Here is a 13,635-nt window from a genome sequence, read left to right as displayed (position 1 = left end):
GACGGAATAGTGTGCACCGCACAAAACATGGATGTAAATTGCGTCACGTGCCACATTAGCCATCGATATTGATCTTCTCTGCATCGGAGATGAACATGGGGAAGTCGATGCAGTGTAGTTCTTTGCATGACTTGACTAGAGATAGTAGAGATAGTCCCGTCATAAAGGCTGGAACTGCCTGCGTGGCTGCGACAAGGAAACTCTTGTGGAATTGCAGTCCTGATACGGCGTTCACATCCATCGATTCGGAAATGTGGTGAGATAGCAATTAATAATATCAACAAAAAATAATGGGGCGAGCTGGGAATTGAACCCAGGGCCTCTCGCATGCTTGTAGTGTTTGATTCAAGTTTAACCTGAATCATCGCCCAAAGCGAGAATCATACCACTAGACCACACGCCCGAATGTTGAAATTTGGAAATTCGTGAGTTGATCGGAGGTGTTATTACATCCATGCCACAATAGTAGGGAAATACCCGTACCGCAATATTGTCGTAGTAGAAATATACATCCACCTTAAAAAAGAAAAAAAGGGCAAAATCCCGTATTTCTTCCCAAAATCAGCTTTAAGGTAGTAATTTCATCTATAATAACTTATTTCCAGGGTTGTATAATGTTTATGTATAATTTGATGTCATTTCAAGCACCTAAAATAAATGATTTTAAAGTGAACCTTGAGTTAAAAATTTTATGGATGCTGCAATTTCATAATTTTCCGAAATGGGTGCGAAAATTGGGCCATTCTTTTTGTATGGAACAAGAAATTGGACTTAATACTACCATATCATTCATGTTCTTGAGTTGATATGGAACATACTGTATACCATATGGAAGAGATATACTGCGATGGAAAGTGTAATCAAAAATACGAAGTTACATAACAATTTATCTACTTGGCAAGCGCTGATAACAGCAACGGGCTTGGGGTTTACCCCCGCAAACCGCCGGAATTAACGTGTTGTTTACCTTACAATAACCTCAGAAAAGCCCATCTGGGATGTTCCCCCCAAGTACGTCTCTTACTAAACACAGATGTTATTGTATTTCATCAAACTTTTTGCGTTTTGCAGTCCGTGTGGCTTGTGTTGCCATGGCAAACGCGAGATTGCAGGGTTGTTGCGGCAATGACAGGGAGAAGATCTGCCTGCGTTCTCTGAGACAACCGCAGCCAAATATGACCAATTCCATAAATCAATTCCAAGACTTATCCCTTACCATAACACACCGTAAACGGTATAATCCGACAATGATTTCAATACTCGACATGTCAAGACTACTCTTGTTTTCTACTCAACTCCACCTATTCCCAATTATTGCTCCCATTCCACCGTTAAAGCCCCCCCATCTAACGCAGTTGCTGCCATCTTCTTCCTGTGCCTGTCACCTTCCTCCAATTCGCAGCGTAAACCTGGTACCATTCAGTCCCTATCTCCACCGCTCCCCTCGTCAACTTCGCAGTCTCACAATTACCCGCCTTTTTCCGCGCTTACTACGCAGTCAATTTTCCAAATGCGTCAAGATAAACCGAAAACCATCGTAGTCAAGACGGTGGTGACAGGTAGAGAACAGTTGTATTTTAGGGATAGTTCTGTGATTACCATAGCGTGAAGAACGAATTGTACCATTGACCATACCAGTCGAACACGAACGTGGTATTAGCAGATTTATTGGCATTTAATTGTGATTTGTCGCTGTCCTATCGCCCCTGTTGCAAGCAGAGTGACACAGCCAGAAAGAAGTCGTGACTGGATACGAGTAGCCAATAGTTGAACACAAGGCAAACAGTTCGTATTTACAACCGCATAACGATCCATTCAGTCCATAGAAACAAGAGAAAGGTACTCAACTATCATCTGTGTTTGAGAACTCTTCCCCAACCTTTGCCCTACTAATTTCAGCATTCACGGTATTCACGGTAGTCGTACCCGACCAAGTGTGTGAAATCTAGTCCCAAACCCTTCAAAAAAGCGGCCAAATAACCCAAATACCACTCAATAATCGTAATGGGTGCTTGTTGCAGTTGCTTAGGCTCACGCTCCGGCGATGGCAGCCATGCCCAACTTCTACTTGCAGAAAACGAGAGAGAGGCCATTTCCGCACTTCTTCAGTATTTGGAAAACCGTTCTGACGTTGACTTCTTCAGTAACGGTCCATTGAGAGCACTAAGCACACTCGTGTACTCAGAAAACATCGACTTACAGCGTTCAGCCGCTTTGGCGTTCGCTGAAATAACCGAGAAGGACGTCAGGGAAGTGAACAGAGACGTCTTGGAACCTATCCTCATTCTTCTTCAAAGCACAGACTCAGAAGTTCAAAGGGCAGCATGTGGTGCACTCGGAAATCTTGCCGTAAACACTGAAAACAAGATTTTGATAGTCGAAATGGGTGGCTTAGAACCATTGATCAGGCAAATGATGTCTACCAACATAGAAGTTCAATGTAACGCAGTTGGGTGTATAACTAACTTGGCAACACAGGATGATAACAAGTCAAAGATTGCCAAGAGTGGAGCTCTTATTCCTTTAACAAAGTTGGCCAAATCAAAGGACATTAGAGTACAAAGAAATGCCACCGGAGCTCTTCTCAATATGACCCATTCTGGTGAGAATAGACAAGAGTTGGTGAACGCTGGTGCTGTTCCGGTGTTAGTGTCATTATTATCTAACGACGATGCCGATGTTCAATATTACTGTACAACAGCATTATCTAACATTGCTGTCGATGAAATCAACAGAAGGAAGTTAGCCAGCACAGAACCAAAACTTGTCGCTCAGCTTGTTAACCTTATGGATTCTCCATCTCCAAGAGTACAATGTCAAGCAACTCTTGCCCTCAGAAACCTTGCATCAGATTCAGGATATCAAGTGGAAATTGTAAGAGCTGGTGGTTTACCTCACTTGGTCCAGTTATTAACATGTAACCACCAACCACTTGTTCTCGCTGCTGTTGCATGCATCAGAAATATATCGATTCACCCATTGAATGAGGCATTGATCATTGAAGCAGGCTTTTTGAAACCGCTTGTATCTCTTCTTGACTACACAGACCTGGAAGAAATCCAATGCCATGCCGTTTCTACTCTCAGAAACCTCGCTGCATCTAGTGAAAAGAACAGAACAGCTCTATTAGCAGCAGGTGCAGTAGATAAGTGTAAGGAGTTGGTATTAAAGGTCCCATTGTCAGTACAACTGGAAATCTCGGCCTGTTTCGCTATCTTGGCTTTAGCTGATGATTTGAAGCCAAAGTTATACGAGAGTCACATCATAGACGTGCTTATTCCATTAACGTTCTCAGAGAACGGTGAGGTATGCGGTAATTCCGCTGCTGCATTGGCCAACTTATGCTCGAGAGTATCAAACGAACACAAACAATACATCTTGAACAACTGGTCACAGCCAGATGAAGGTATCTATGGATTCCTCATAAGATTTTTACAGAGTGGTAGTGCCACATTTGAACACATTGCATTATGGACTATCTTGCAGTTGTTAGAGTCCAATAATCTTGAAATCAACTCGTTGATCAAGGAAAATGAGACTATTCTCTCTGGCATCAAGAATTTGAGTGCTTCTCAACAACAAACACAATCTCAGGCACAGTTAAATCTGCAATCTAACGAGGATCAATTTGACGATCCAAAAGTTGAGTTGTTTAACTTGACACAACAGATCTTACAAATTTTAGGTTGATCGTGGTTATACGTATGAATAAATTTTAATTGTTATCTATTAAAAGTTGATTGCTGGTGTGAGAAAAGGAGACGCAGCTGATTGAGAGTTGTATTCAGCTGTGCTACAAAAGAGTCCTAGGGTTTATTGTTCTTATTACATTCTACTTGGTAGATTTACTTGTTGTTTATTAGTTGATTGCTCGCATTCCAATATTTTTGTTTGTAATTGCACAATTACACTGTTGTTTAATTCTATAATATTTGTGGATACATGGTATCCTTTCTTCCTATCCCAAGATTTTTGCAAGCTCCTCCGTTTATTCTTCATTATTTATTATACATATAGCTTACATATATAATATATCTTGCCTCACTGAAGATGGATAGGAGCCGCGAACACCACAATAATTTAATTTTATCTTGAATATATCGTTATATTGATCATTAAAAGTATTCTATTAAAGCCCTATAAACCCTCAAGTGCAGCTATCTTCTTTGATTCAGCGTCTTCTTCTATTGGACTAGGATCTGTCTCATTGACGTTCAAATTGCCAAGCCTTTCCAACAACTCATCATCTAATTTGGACAGTTTATTCTCCTTCTTTTCCGTTACTTCTTCCTTATACAACTTCTCAAGTTCTTCGTCAAGTTCCAGTTCGTCAACTGAGTTACCAATTTCAAGTGCCAGTGATATTTCGTCTGCCTTCTCCATTTCTTCTTCTATTTCTGACTTAATGTCGGCAATATCGTCCAAGTTTATCTTAGAGTTCAAGTCCTTCAATATAGCAGAGCTGCTCACTAATTGCGTATAGACGTCCTTGTTAAACTTTGAGTCTTCAATTTTTAAAAGGATGGAGCTCAATTCACTATAAGAGCTGAGACTTCCATCCAAAGATTTAGAAAGGACCCGTTTAATTCTAAGTAAATGGCCAAGCCTTGACTTCTGCTCATCTTTTCTTTTTAAAGAAAGCACTCCCTTCATGTTATTTTCAACCTCCAAGATTTTCGCTTCAAGTTCGATGTTTCTTCTATTCAAATTGTTTATGCTAGCCTTCAATTGGATCACCCCTATGTCTTGATCTGAAATTTCAGTACTGCCAAATTTGATATACGTATATCCTTCTGAATCTGTCCTAACAGCACACTTCTTTATGTCTCTAGACCAGTAGGTAACGAATAGCTCCACATCTTTTTCGGTCAAAGTAATATCTTTGGAATGTAGGAACGAGTAGAGCGTATGGCTATTATATAAAGCACTCGAGGGATTACCACTATCTTCGATTTCTTTCTCTATGTAATCGAAATAGATACCGGCGTACTTCGTCAACTGCTCCCAAGAAATATATTTCTCGTCCACGAGTTCACCTTTGCTATCCGATGCTCTGAAGGAAGTTGTACTAAAGCCAATAGACAGCAATCCTTTTGAGACCCAATAAGACGGTGATATTAATTGTCCGATACTGCTTGTGGGATTAATCAAATCATGAAAGGATCTCGTTTCCAGTTTGTACCGCGAATAAGGTATCAATATGTTTTCATTAACGAGTTCTTCAAAGACCAAGCCTAGACTCTTGGGTTTCCCATGGGGAGGTATTGATAGTTCATGTGCCAAACTGGGATGAAATGCAGAAACAAACACCTTTGAATAGCTTGCGTTGTTCTTGATCAAGTCTTCTATTAGTGAAGTCCAAGCATGAATGTTTGCTTGGTATCCATCAGGATTCAAATCTTTTAATTTGGCAAAATCTGAGTAGAGGGACCGGAGCCGTGATTCAGTGAAGTATGGGTTACTATGGACTATTTGAGCAATAGATCGAGGCGTTGTATCCAGCATCCTTGTACTGTTTCCATCCGAAATCTACTAAAACAAACAAATGTATTCAACAATTACCAATTGTCAAGTTCTTGTCTTATAGAGAACAACATAGAAATGAATTTAATTAACATTCTCACCCAAACCACTAACAAAGGGACATCGCTTATCTTCTCAAGATCTGCATAGTTAAGCAGCCATAGTTAAGAAGCCATAGTTAAAAGAATCGTTGGATGCCCATAGTTAAATGGAGAGCAATGTGAGGGTAACAGAGATATGGTCTGCATATACTTATAAGTGAGAAAGTTATTTGTCTCTTAACTATGTGAGTGACAACCTCAGATTACTGTGGGAGGAGATGTGACATACAAAACACATGGATGGGGGGTTATGTATTGTGAGACAAATCATAAATATCAAGTGATACTTATTAAAAGAATGAATTACTATGGAGAGTTAGGGTTATTGCTTGATTCACAGAAATAGCCTCGAATTGTATAGTTTGGATTGAAGTCTTCAACCACAAACGTAGAATTGGAAACACTTAGTGTGTGCTAATAATAAATCCTCTATTACAACTGGAAATGGCTGCAAATTTCTCTACTATTAGACCATCGAGCAATTCATTAATTTCAACCTTACATTACCAGAAATCACTATTTCGTATATATTATCCATTAACCAACCAGTTATTGAGCAGTATAAGCACCATCGACCAATATTGAGGCCCCAGTCACGAAACTGGCTTCATCTGATAGCAAAAATGCAACTACATTGGCAATCTCTTCCGGTTGGGCTACTCGTCCCATGGGATGGGTTTTACCTAATTCTTCTGGAGATTGAGGAAGACCACTTAGCATCGGAGTATCTGTGAACCCTGGATTGACCGAGTTTACTCTTATGCCTTTCTTGGCATATTCAAGAGCTAGCGTCTGGGTCAATGCCTTGAGGCCCGCTTTGGATGCCGCATAATCAGCTTGACCAGGATTTGAAATAAACGACATAATAGAACCGGTGTTGACAATTGAACCCTTCTTGTTAGTTTCAATCCAGTAGTTAATTGCTGCCTTGTTCAACCGGAACACCCCATTTAAATTTGCGTCAAGCGTATTAGTCCATTTATCAAGTGAAACTTTCCGAGACTCCACGTTGTCGGTAATGCCAGCATTGGCGAAAACAAAATCAAGATCCCTGAACTCCTTTATAGCGTAGGTCACCAATGCTTGGACTTCGTCAGTAGAAGTGACATCGGTATGGAGGAATTTCACATCATTACTGCCTGATTGGTTCTTTATGGTCTCAAGAAGTCCATCAACTTTGCTGTCTGAAGTGATATCTCCAATAACTACTTTGGCTCCATTTTTAAGTAATTTAACAGCTGTAGCCAATCCAATCCCGGAAAGACCCCCTGTTATGACAGCTACTTTATCTGAAAAATTATAAGACATCGTATTAATTTTAGTGTGATAGTATCTTACTTATCAAGAGTAGATTACAAGAGTAGATGAAAAATTTAACAAATTCGTTTATAGACAAAACCCATGAAATCTCCTATTCAACTGGGGTATAAATAGCAGATATCTCAATGGCTTAGAAGCGAAACCCTTGTGAAGGCTTGCTGTTTGATTACTTATTAGGGGTTGAACATGCCCCACAAAATCTCCTTTCGTGCTGCACTTGCTCATCACACATATATAATACAGACCATTATATACTATACAGCAAAATATATTCATTTCCGTTAAATAATGCATTCAGAAGGAAGGACCTTCTATTGTTTGAAAAGAAAAGAATTTCAAGTATATTTTACTGTCTATATGAGAGAATATTGGCACTTTTATTGTAGCAAACAGAATAAACTCGGACTTTCCATTTGACATATTATTAGTTAACTGTGCATGGGACTATATACATCTTGACATGTTCTTAAAATAATTTGCTGAAATATGATGAAGAAGAAAACTGACACTTTGGAGATAAGGTACCTTTCAGCGAGCTCCGTGCTATCAGCGAATGCATGGAATATAGATAGTATAACATATATGCAAGTAGCCAAGTTCCTAATTTAGGGTCGTGTGAGTAAAAGTAGTCTTTAAATTATCGTAGTGTTATATTATAACCCGTGCCATGTATTTAAATACTCCTAAATAATTTACAGACCTATGCAATTCTATTTTGACTTAATACTTAATTTTGACTTAAATAGTCAATTTCTCAAGGGAAATCTCCACCTGGTCTCTCAAGGCATCAACCACATCCAAAATCGCCGTTGCAGCTGGAGAATCCGCATAGCTATCGAAGAAGCATTCACCAGAATCACAGGCTCTTCCTATTCTAGGGTCAAGTGGCACTGCTCCTAAGAATGGTATCTTCAAGTCCTCACAGAGCTTCTTGCCTCCACCTGTGGTGGCTTTAAAAATCTGAGATTCACCCTTGCAGTTAGGGCATACGAAACCGGACATGTTCTCCACGAGACCCAAGATCTTAATGTTAGCCTTTCTACAGAAATCTATCTCTTTTCTAACGTCAAGCAACGCTACTTCTTGTGGTGTTGTTACAATCAATGCTCCATCTATACCTACTTCTTTCATGTATGTGGTAACTGAGAGATGTTCATCTGACGTTCCAGGAGGCGTATCTACGACAAGATAATCGAGGCGTTCTCCCCAGTTGACATCCTTCAAGAACTGCTTAATCAAACCATTCTTCTTTGCTCCTCTCCAGATCACAGCTGAATCTGGATCTGGAAGCATGAATGAGATACTCATCAAGCCTAAGTTATCTGCTACGTATACCGGCGATAAACCGGAGTTGGATTGATGCACCGATTCTCCTTCCGCTCCTAGCATTCTGGGCAAAGAAGGGCCACAGATATCGAGATCCATAGCGCCAACTTCTATGTCTTCATCAGCGGCTAAAGCCCATGCTAGCATGGATGTGAATGTTGATTTCCCTACACCTCCTTTTCCAGATAACACAAGGATCTTATGGTCGATATTGGAAAGTCTCTTATTGATCTGCGGAAGATCTGGATCTGGTCCCTTGGGGATTTGTGATGCACAAATGTCTTGGTTAGCACATCCATTACAGGCATCATCTTTTCCAGCTTGCTCCGACTCGGGTCCAGGACAGTGTTCTGGTTCTGGAGCTGTGAGTTGAGTTTTGGCTATTTCTATTGAGGGCGCCATCTATGGTTACAAGTTTATATGGTCTATTAGGTTTATAGGATCGTCCTTCAGCTTATTACTAGGTCCAATACTGCCTTTTACTACTACTATGAATCAACTATCTATTCAATCTCTACAAGGAAGACAATCACCAAAAGAAAAAGACTGTTGCAATCAGAAGACTTCTCGCATTTTCTTAGTAATCGGAGGGGGACTGCAGGTAATCATTGATGATAATGGTAAGGAAGAAATGTATGGTGATGGGTGAACTGGTGGGTATTCGATTAAGTTTAAGTTTAAGTTTAAGTTTAAGTTTATGTTTATGTTTAGGAAGTTCTCATAGTGGAGATATTGAAACATGTAATGTAGTATTATTACTCAGATTAATAATCTTAAATTTTTGTAAGATAATAGAGATGAAATAATGGACATCTATCACTATATCTAGTGCTATATATATACGCTCACAATGTATTCTGTACTGTGTAACGGACTTGTCTCTCTCTCTCTCTCTGGAGAAACCTTACAGTTATTCTCAATGTTAAGGCTGAGAAATTCCTGCACAGCAATTGCTGCAAAACCCCATAACTCCTAATGACGGGATTGAATATGAGAGAAGTACAGCTTGTTACCATGGAGAGTCTTTTATAATTCTTTATGGGCATGAATATGAGGCTAGAGGGCTATTACAACAAAATAGTAACAAAAGTAGCTTGACCATGGAGACAAGAAAGTCCTCTACGAACTCGATGAGAGATTCATATTATAATTTAGTACATCAATCGGGTAATATAATATGCTAATTTTTATTATTCTATAATTAGTGAGATATACACCTAATCCTGCAAACGAATCTGGAAGTATTTGAGCTCTGCTTCCCCCAAGTATAATTGATCTATCTTCTTAGATACATCTGCAATGTCTCCTCTCTGAATAGCAATGTCTCCAACCTTCTTCGAAATAATCTTAAGTGCAGATTTGGCCTCGAATGAAGAAGCATTCTTGACCAAGGGGATGTTCGACAACAAGAAGTTTAATGCATCGAGGTTGCTGTTTCTTAAAAGAAGAATAAAGTTCTCATAAATGCCTGCTCCGCTATTCCAGGTAGGAATGATCTTACCAGATTGTGGAAAATTAGCTACCAACTTGAGCAAGTGATCCTTCGACTCCTCGTTATTAGTGACCACCACAGAAGGTCCAAGCTTACTTGTGATTACTGAGTGGGCATTTTCCCACAATTCGGCGTTGATGTAAGCTTCGCACTCTCCCCAATGGTCTCCCGTAGAATTCTTACTTATCGCAATCCCTTCAAAGATTAAACTTACCGGAATTTTCAACACCTTCACCAAGTATTCCTCGTCATCGTCCTTGAAGTTTTTGATGCTTGATATTACCACGCTTCTAATGCGCGCTCTGCTCTCTTTATCATCTCTTAAATGGGAATATACAAAGATGGCCTCCTTCCAGAGCCCTGCTTTCTCCAAATATTCAGCAAATGAGGTTGTGATATCATCAAAAGCATCGCTTCCCAAATCCTTCCCTAAGGCTTTGAAGTAGAGCCACTTCAATTTACTATTCAACGACGAAGTTGCAATTAACTTGAGAGAGTCATTGACGTCTGAAGTATTAAAAGCACTATAGAACTTCAAGATATCTACCACCTCACGAGAATCATCGGATGACTCAAAGAGATCCTGACTGTCTTTGATTATTTCATGTAATTTGGCACCATAATCGCCATAGAACAATTTTAATGCTAGGGTAACATTCCATGGTAAGTCAAAAACAACTTCATCAAGATCCCCGGACAATATCTGGTAAATCTTAACAACTGGCTTTGGGATAAGACGTAAAGATGAACTCTCTTCCCAAGCAACTACCTGCTGACCGGCTATTCCTTTTACAGCATCGTCATTGGAATCCGTTAAGGTCAATATAACAGAAAGATGCGAATTATTAGATTCAAGAGCCACCTTTATAGCACCCTGCAAATCGCCAGAACAGACAAGAACAAAGATAAGTTCCAACGGATTCGACTTACTCTTCTTAACAAGAGTATCAATATCCTTCTTGTTATAGATCTTTAACCACTCTCCGAATAATCTTTTTCTTTCCGTGTCGTCAAGATACTTGGCCAATAAAGGATCACTTGCATCAAGATTATGAAGTTTGCTAATGGAAATATCATCAAATAACGCGGCTCCGAGAGTGAGCAATTGCTTTTCGTCAGCTACCAGATCTGAAGTTATAAAATCAGAAAACTTTAATGAGGAAGTCTCTTTAATAATAGGGAAGGAGTTAGATCTTGAAGTTAATGTCGATTTAGCCAAGAGATCGTACACTATTCTCGGTATGTTGTTGGGGAATATGTCATCATCGACACCAACCTCAATATCATCAATAACAGCCAATTTACTCACCACAGTTGGAGTAGAGAACTGGTCTTTATGCAATGCGGATCTGTTAAAATCAGAGAATAAAACCTCATCAACGTTCGAAGGAGAAACCTGCTTTCTGCCTCCTGCGTCTTCACCAAAATAAGGAGTTAATGCAGAATTCATATCATTAGCTAACTCCAATTGAACTATCCAGTCTTCAGAGGTAGCCAAGTTGGGCCATATTTGAATATTATCGAAAACTGCATCATTAGTGATGTCAGGCTCGTAAGCCTTCTCATTCACGATTTCATTCATGTCAACATCTCCTGGGAGGAAACTTACTAGTTGCTTCAAATAATCAAAGTTCTTCTGTCCTTGATCATCTGGCAAGTCTTGGTCAGCAAACACAAGACTATCGGGCGAAGCAGACCGGTCTGACTCCTCTGAGTCCAACGTAATGTCGCTAACGTGAGCAGTCAAATCATTGGAGACTTGTTCATTTCTGTATAAATCAATTTGGTTTCTGATCTCATTGGTGACAATCCCTCTTTTGATGTCCAATGGATTAATATCTTGGTTAGTTGTGTTATATCTCCATCCTCCCGGCAATCCTCTAGTCAGATTGCTGAGTCGTTGTTTTTTGATTTCTTGAAGGTACTCTTTATTTTCATATATCCTCGAGTATTCAACTTCTGCATCATCTTCTTTCTCGTCTTGCTTTCTTTTCATTTCCATAAGTTTTCGAGATTCTTTTGTTCCATCGTCTTCTATTAAACCCCAGACACTGAAATGCTTCACTTTGCACACCCAGACATACGTTATGGGGTCATATGTTACAAACTCCATACCCTTCTGGGATTTCAATTGTCCAATGTAATCACCGATAGATATCCCCTCTTTGGGCTTTGCTCCCTCCAATGTCACTGTAGCCGGCACATTAAGACCCACTCCCATAGGCGGCTTTTCTTCATCTTCATTGGTGTAAAGGAGAATCAACATTTTCTTCATTTTAAAGATTTTGCCAAAGAGCTCATTCTCTAAAGTGACACCATTCTCATCTGCCTTTCTCTTTATTTGAGACAAATCTACAGGATAGTTGTATGCAATTTGACCGTAGCCAATTCTACCAATGATGAGATTTTCTACCGCAGACAACTGTTCCAAAGTCATATCAGAAAGTTTGCTTATAGCAGGTGTTGACCAATAGCCTTCTCCTTGACTAGGAATTTCGTCGATTACGTTGTCAGACAGCTTCACGCTTTCTCCGGCAATTACTTTCAGACCTGACTTCAGAGTCTTATTGTTATTGTCATCGGAGGAGATGTTATAAGGGTATCTTCCGAACCCATTTTGTGACTTTGCCGTAATTTCATAATCAGAGTCATCATCACTTGGGTATCTCTCTGTCAAAAGCCTATCAGACAGAACTACATTTGTAACTATTTTGCTTCTTTTTGAGTTGAAAACTTTGTCTGCATCAATCAAATGATACTTTAAAGGCTTTGATTTAATAACAAGTCGTTTCATTGAACCAGCCCTTCTGGCTTGAACTGAAGTACGGAAAGTAGGCTTATCAACACGCTTATTATCTGTGGATGAAGTGGACTTGGGTAAAATGCTTTGTTTGACTTTTGTGTTGGCGTAGTTGGAATCGGTGAAAAGTCCCCTAATGGACGCTATACTTGCAGTAGAAGCAGTATTACGGAAGATTCTAAATGTCTGTCCTAATTTGCTGAGCAAACTAGACTTCTTGTCATCTCCATTCTTCTTCTCCAAATAGGAAAAGCGTCTCTTCCTGTCTGAGTGCTCTTTGTTGCCATCTTGGGCAAATAACGTGTTCGTTATCGATTCGGGCATACCTGAAATACTACTCTGGAGATTTGTCAATACTTTATCGTAACTGTATGGATTGGCACTGTTAACGGTTGGTAAGTATGCCTGCTGTTGGGATGATTGATTTTGATTAGAACCTAAGATACTCGGTTGCTGAGTCAGAGAACCAAATAAGCTGGCACCCGTAGGTTTGTTCGAATTACCGAAGAGACCATTACTTTGGGTGGAGCCTATGTTATTTCCTGATCCAAAAAGTCCTCCCGAAGGAGTAGATCCTCCAATTGTATTGCTACTATTGGTGGATCCAAATAGACCACCTGTTCCAACGTTATTGTTATTATTGTTGTTGTTGTTGTTGTTGTTGTTGTTACTAGAGCCAAAGAGTCCCCCTGTGGTCGTACCAAGACCAGCGGATTTATTTGCTCCAAATAATCCGGAAGAAGCTTGGTTAGTACCATTTGTGTTTGTACTAGACGTATTGCCAAACAAGCCGCCTGTAGGAGCTGGATTGGTATTCGTTGTATTATTTGTGCTGGCTCCGAAAAGACCACCAGTCAGGGTTCTCTTATTGCTTGAATTGCCGAATAAACCACCAGATGTGCTATTGGATGCATTAGAATTGCCAAACAATCCTCCAGTGGATGTCGTATTTGCATTTGCACCAGAGGAGTTGCCAAAAAGAGAGTTGCTTGCTCCAGTAGAACCAGATGAAGCTCCACTGAACGATGCAGATTTGCCAAAACCAGTGGAAGATCCCCAATTGTTGTTGCCTG

General features: G+C 39.9%; 5 protein-coding genes and 1 non-coding gene across 6 annotated transcripts; 1 reads left to right on the top strand and 5 right to left on the bottom strand. All coding sequences in view use genetic code 12, as the record gives it.

Moving 5' to 3' along the window:
• Positions 1-292: 292 nt before the first annotated feature.
• On the bottom strand, positions 293-403 carry RJT20DRAFT_t8. The gene has a single exon. It is a non-coding gene; the product is annotated as a tRNA-Pro (tRNA).
• Positions 404-1,773: 1,370 nt separating this feature from the next.
• VAC8 (protein anchor) lies at positions 1,774-3,914 on the top strand. The gene has a single exon (XM_064919044.1). The coding sequence runs from the start codon at positions 2,005-2,007 to the stop codon at positions 3,688-3,690; it is 1,686 nt and encodes a 561-aa protein (XP_064777370.1). The 5' UTR covers positions 1,774-2,004; the 3' UTR covers positions 3,691-3,914.
• Positions 3,915-4,075: 161 nt separating this feature from the next.
• Positions 4,076-5,663, bottom strand: RJT20DRAFT_124538 (uncharacterized protein). The gene has a single exon (XM_064916275.1). The coding sequence runs from the start codon at positions 5,503-5,505 to the stop codon at positions 4,138-4,140; it is 1,368 nt and encodes a 455-aa protein (XP_064777369.1). The 5' UTR covers positions 5,506-5,663; the 3' UTR covers positions 4,076-4,137.
• Positions 5,664-5,974: 311 nt separating this feature from the next.
• Positions 5,975-7,232, bottom strand: RJT20DRAFT_15106 (SDR family NAD(P)-dependent oxidoreductase). The gene has a single exon (XM_064919043.1). It carries the CDS (start codon positions 6,930-6,932, stop codon positions 6,174-6,176), a length of 759 nt encoding a protein of 252 aa, XP_064777368.1. The 5' UTR covers positions 6,933-7,232; the 3' UTR covers positions 5,975-6,173.
• Position 7,233: 1 nt separating this feature from the next.
• RJT20DRAFT_15105 (Mrp/NBP35 family ATP-binding protein) lies at positions 7,234-8,759 on the bottom strand. Its single transcript, XM_064919042.1, has one exon. It carries the CDS (start codon positions 8,670-8,672, stop codon positions 7,683-7,685), a length of 990 nt encoding a protein of 329 aa, XP_064777367.1. The 5' UTR covers positions 8,673-8,759; the 3' UTR covers positions 7,234-7,682.
• Positions 8,760-9,077: 318 nt separating this feature from the next.
• Positions 9,078-13,226, bottom strand: RJT20DRAFT_124536 (nucleocytoplasmic transporter). Its single transcript, XM_064916274.1, has one exon. The coding sequence runs from the start codon at positions 12,884-12,886 to the stop codon at positions 9,488-9,490; it is 3,399 nt and encodes a 1,132-aa protein (XP_064777366.1). The 5' UTR covers positions 12,887-13,226; the 3' UTR covers positions 9,078-9,487.
• Between the last annotated feature and the right edge of the window lie 409 nt (positions 13,227-13,635).

The sequence above is a fragment of the Scheffersomyces xylosifermentans genome (assembly GCF_036884685.1).
Source record: "Scheffersomyces xylosifermentans strain CBS 12540 chromosome Unknown RJT20scaffold_1, whole genome shotgun sequence".
NCBI classification, from domain to species: domain Eukaryota; kingdom Fungi; phylum Ascomycota; class Pichiomycetes; order Serinales; family Debaryomycetaceae; genus Scheffersomyces; species Scheffersomyces xylosifermentans.
This window is presented reverse-complemented; position numbering and strand designations above follow the sequence as displayed.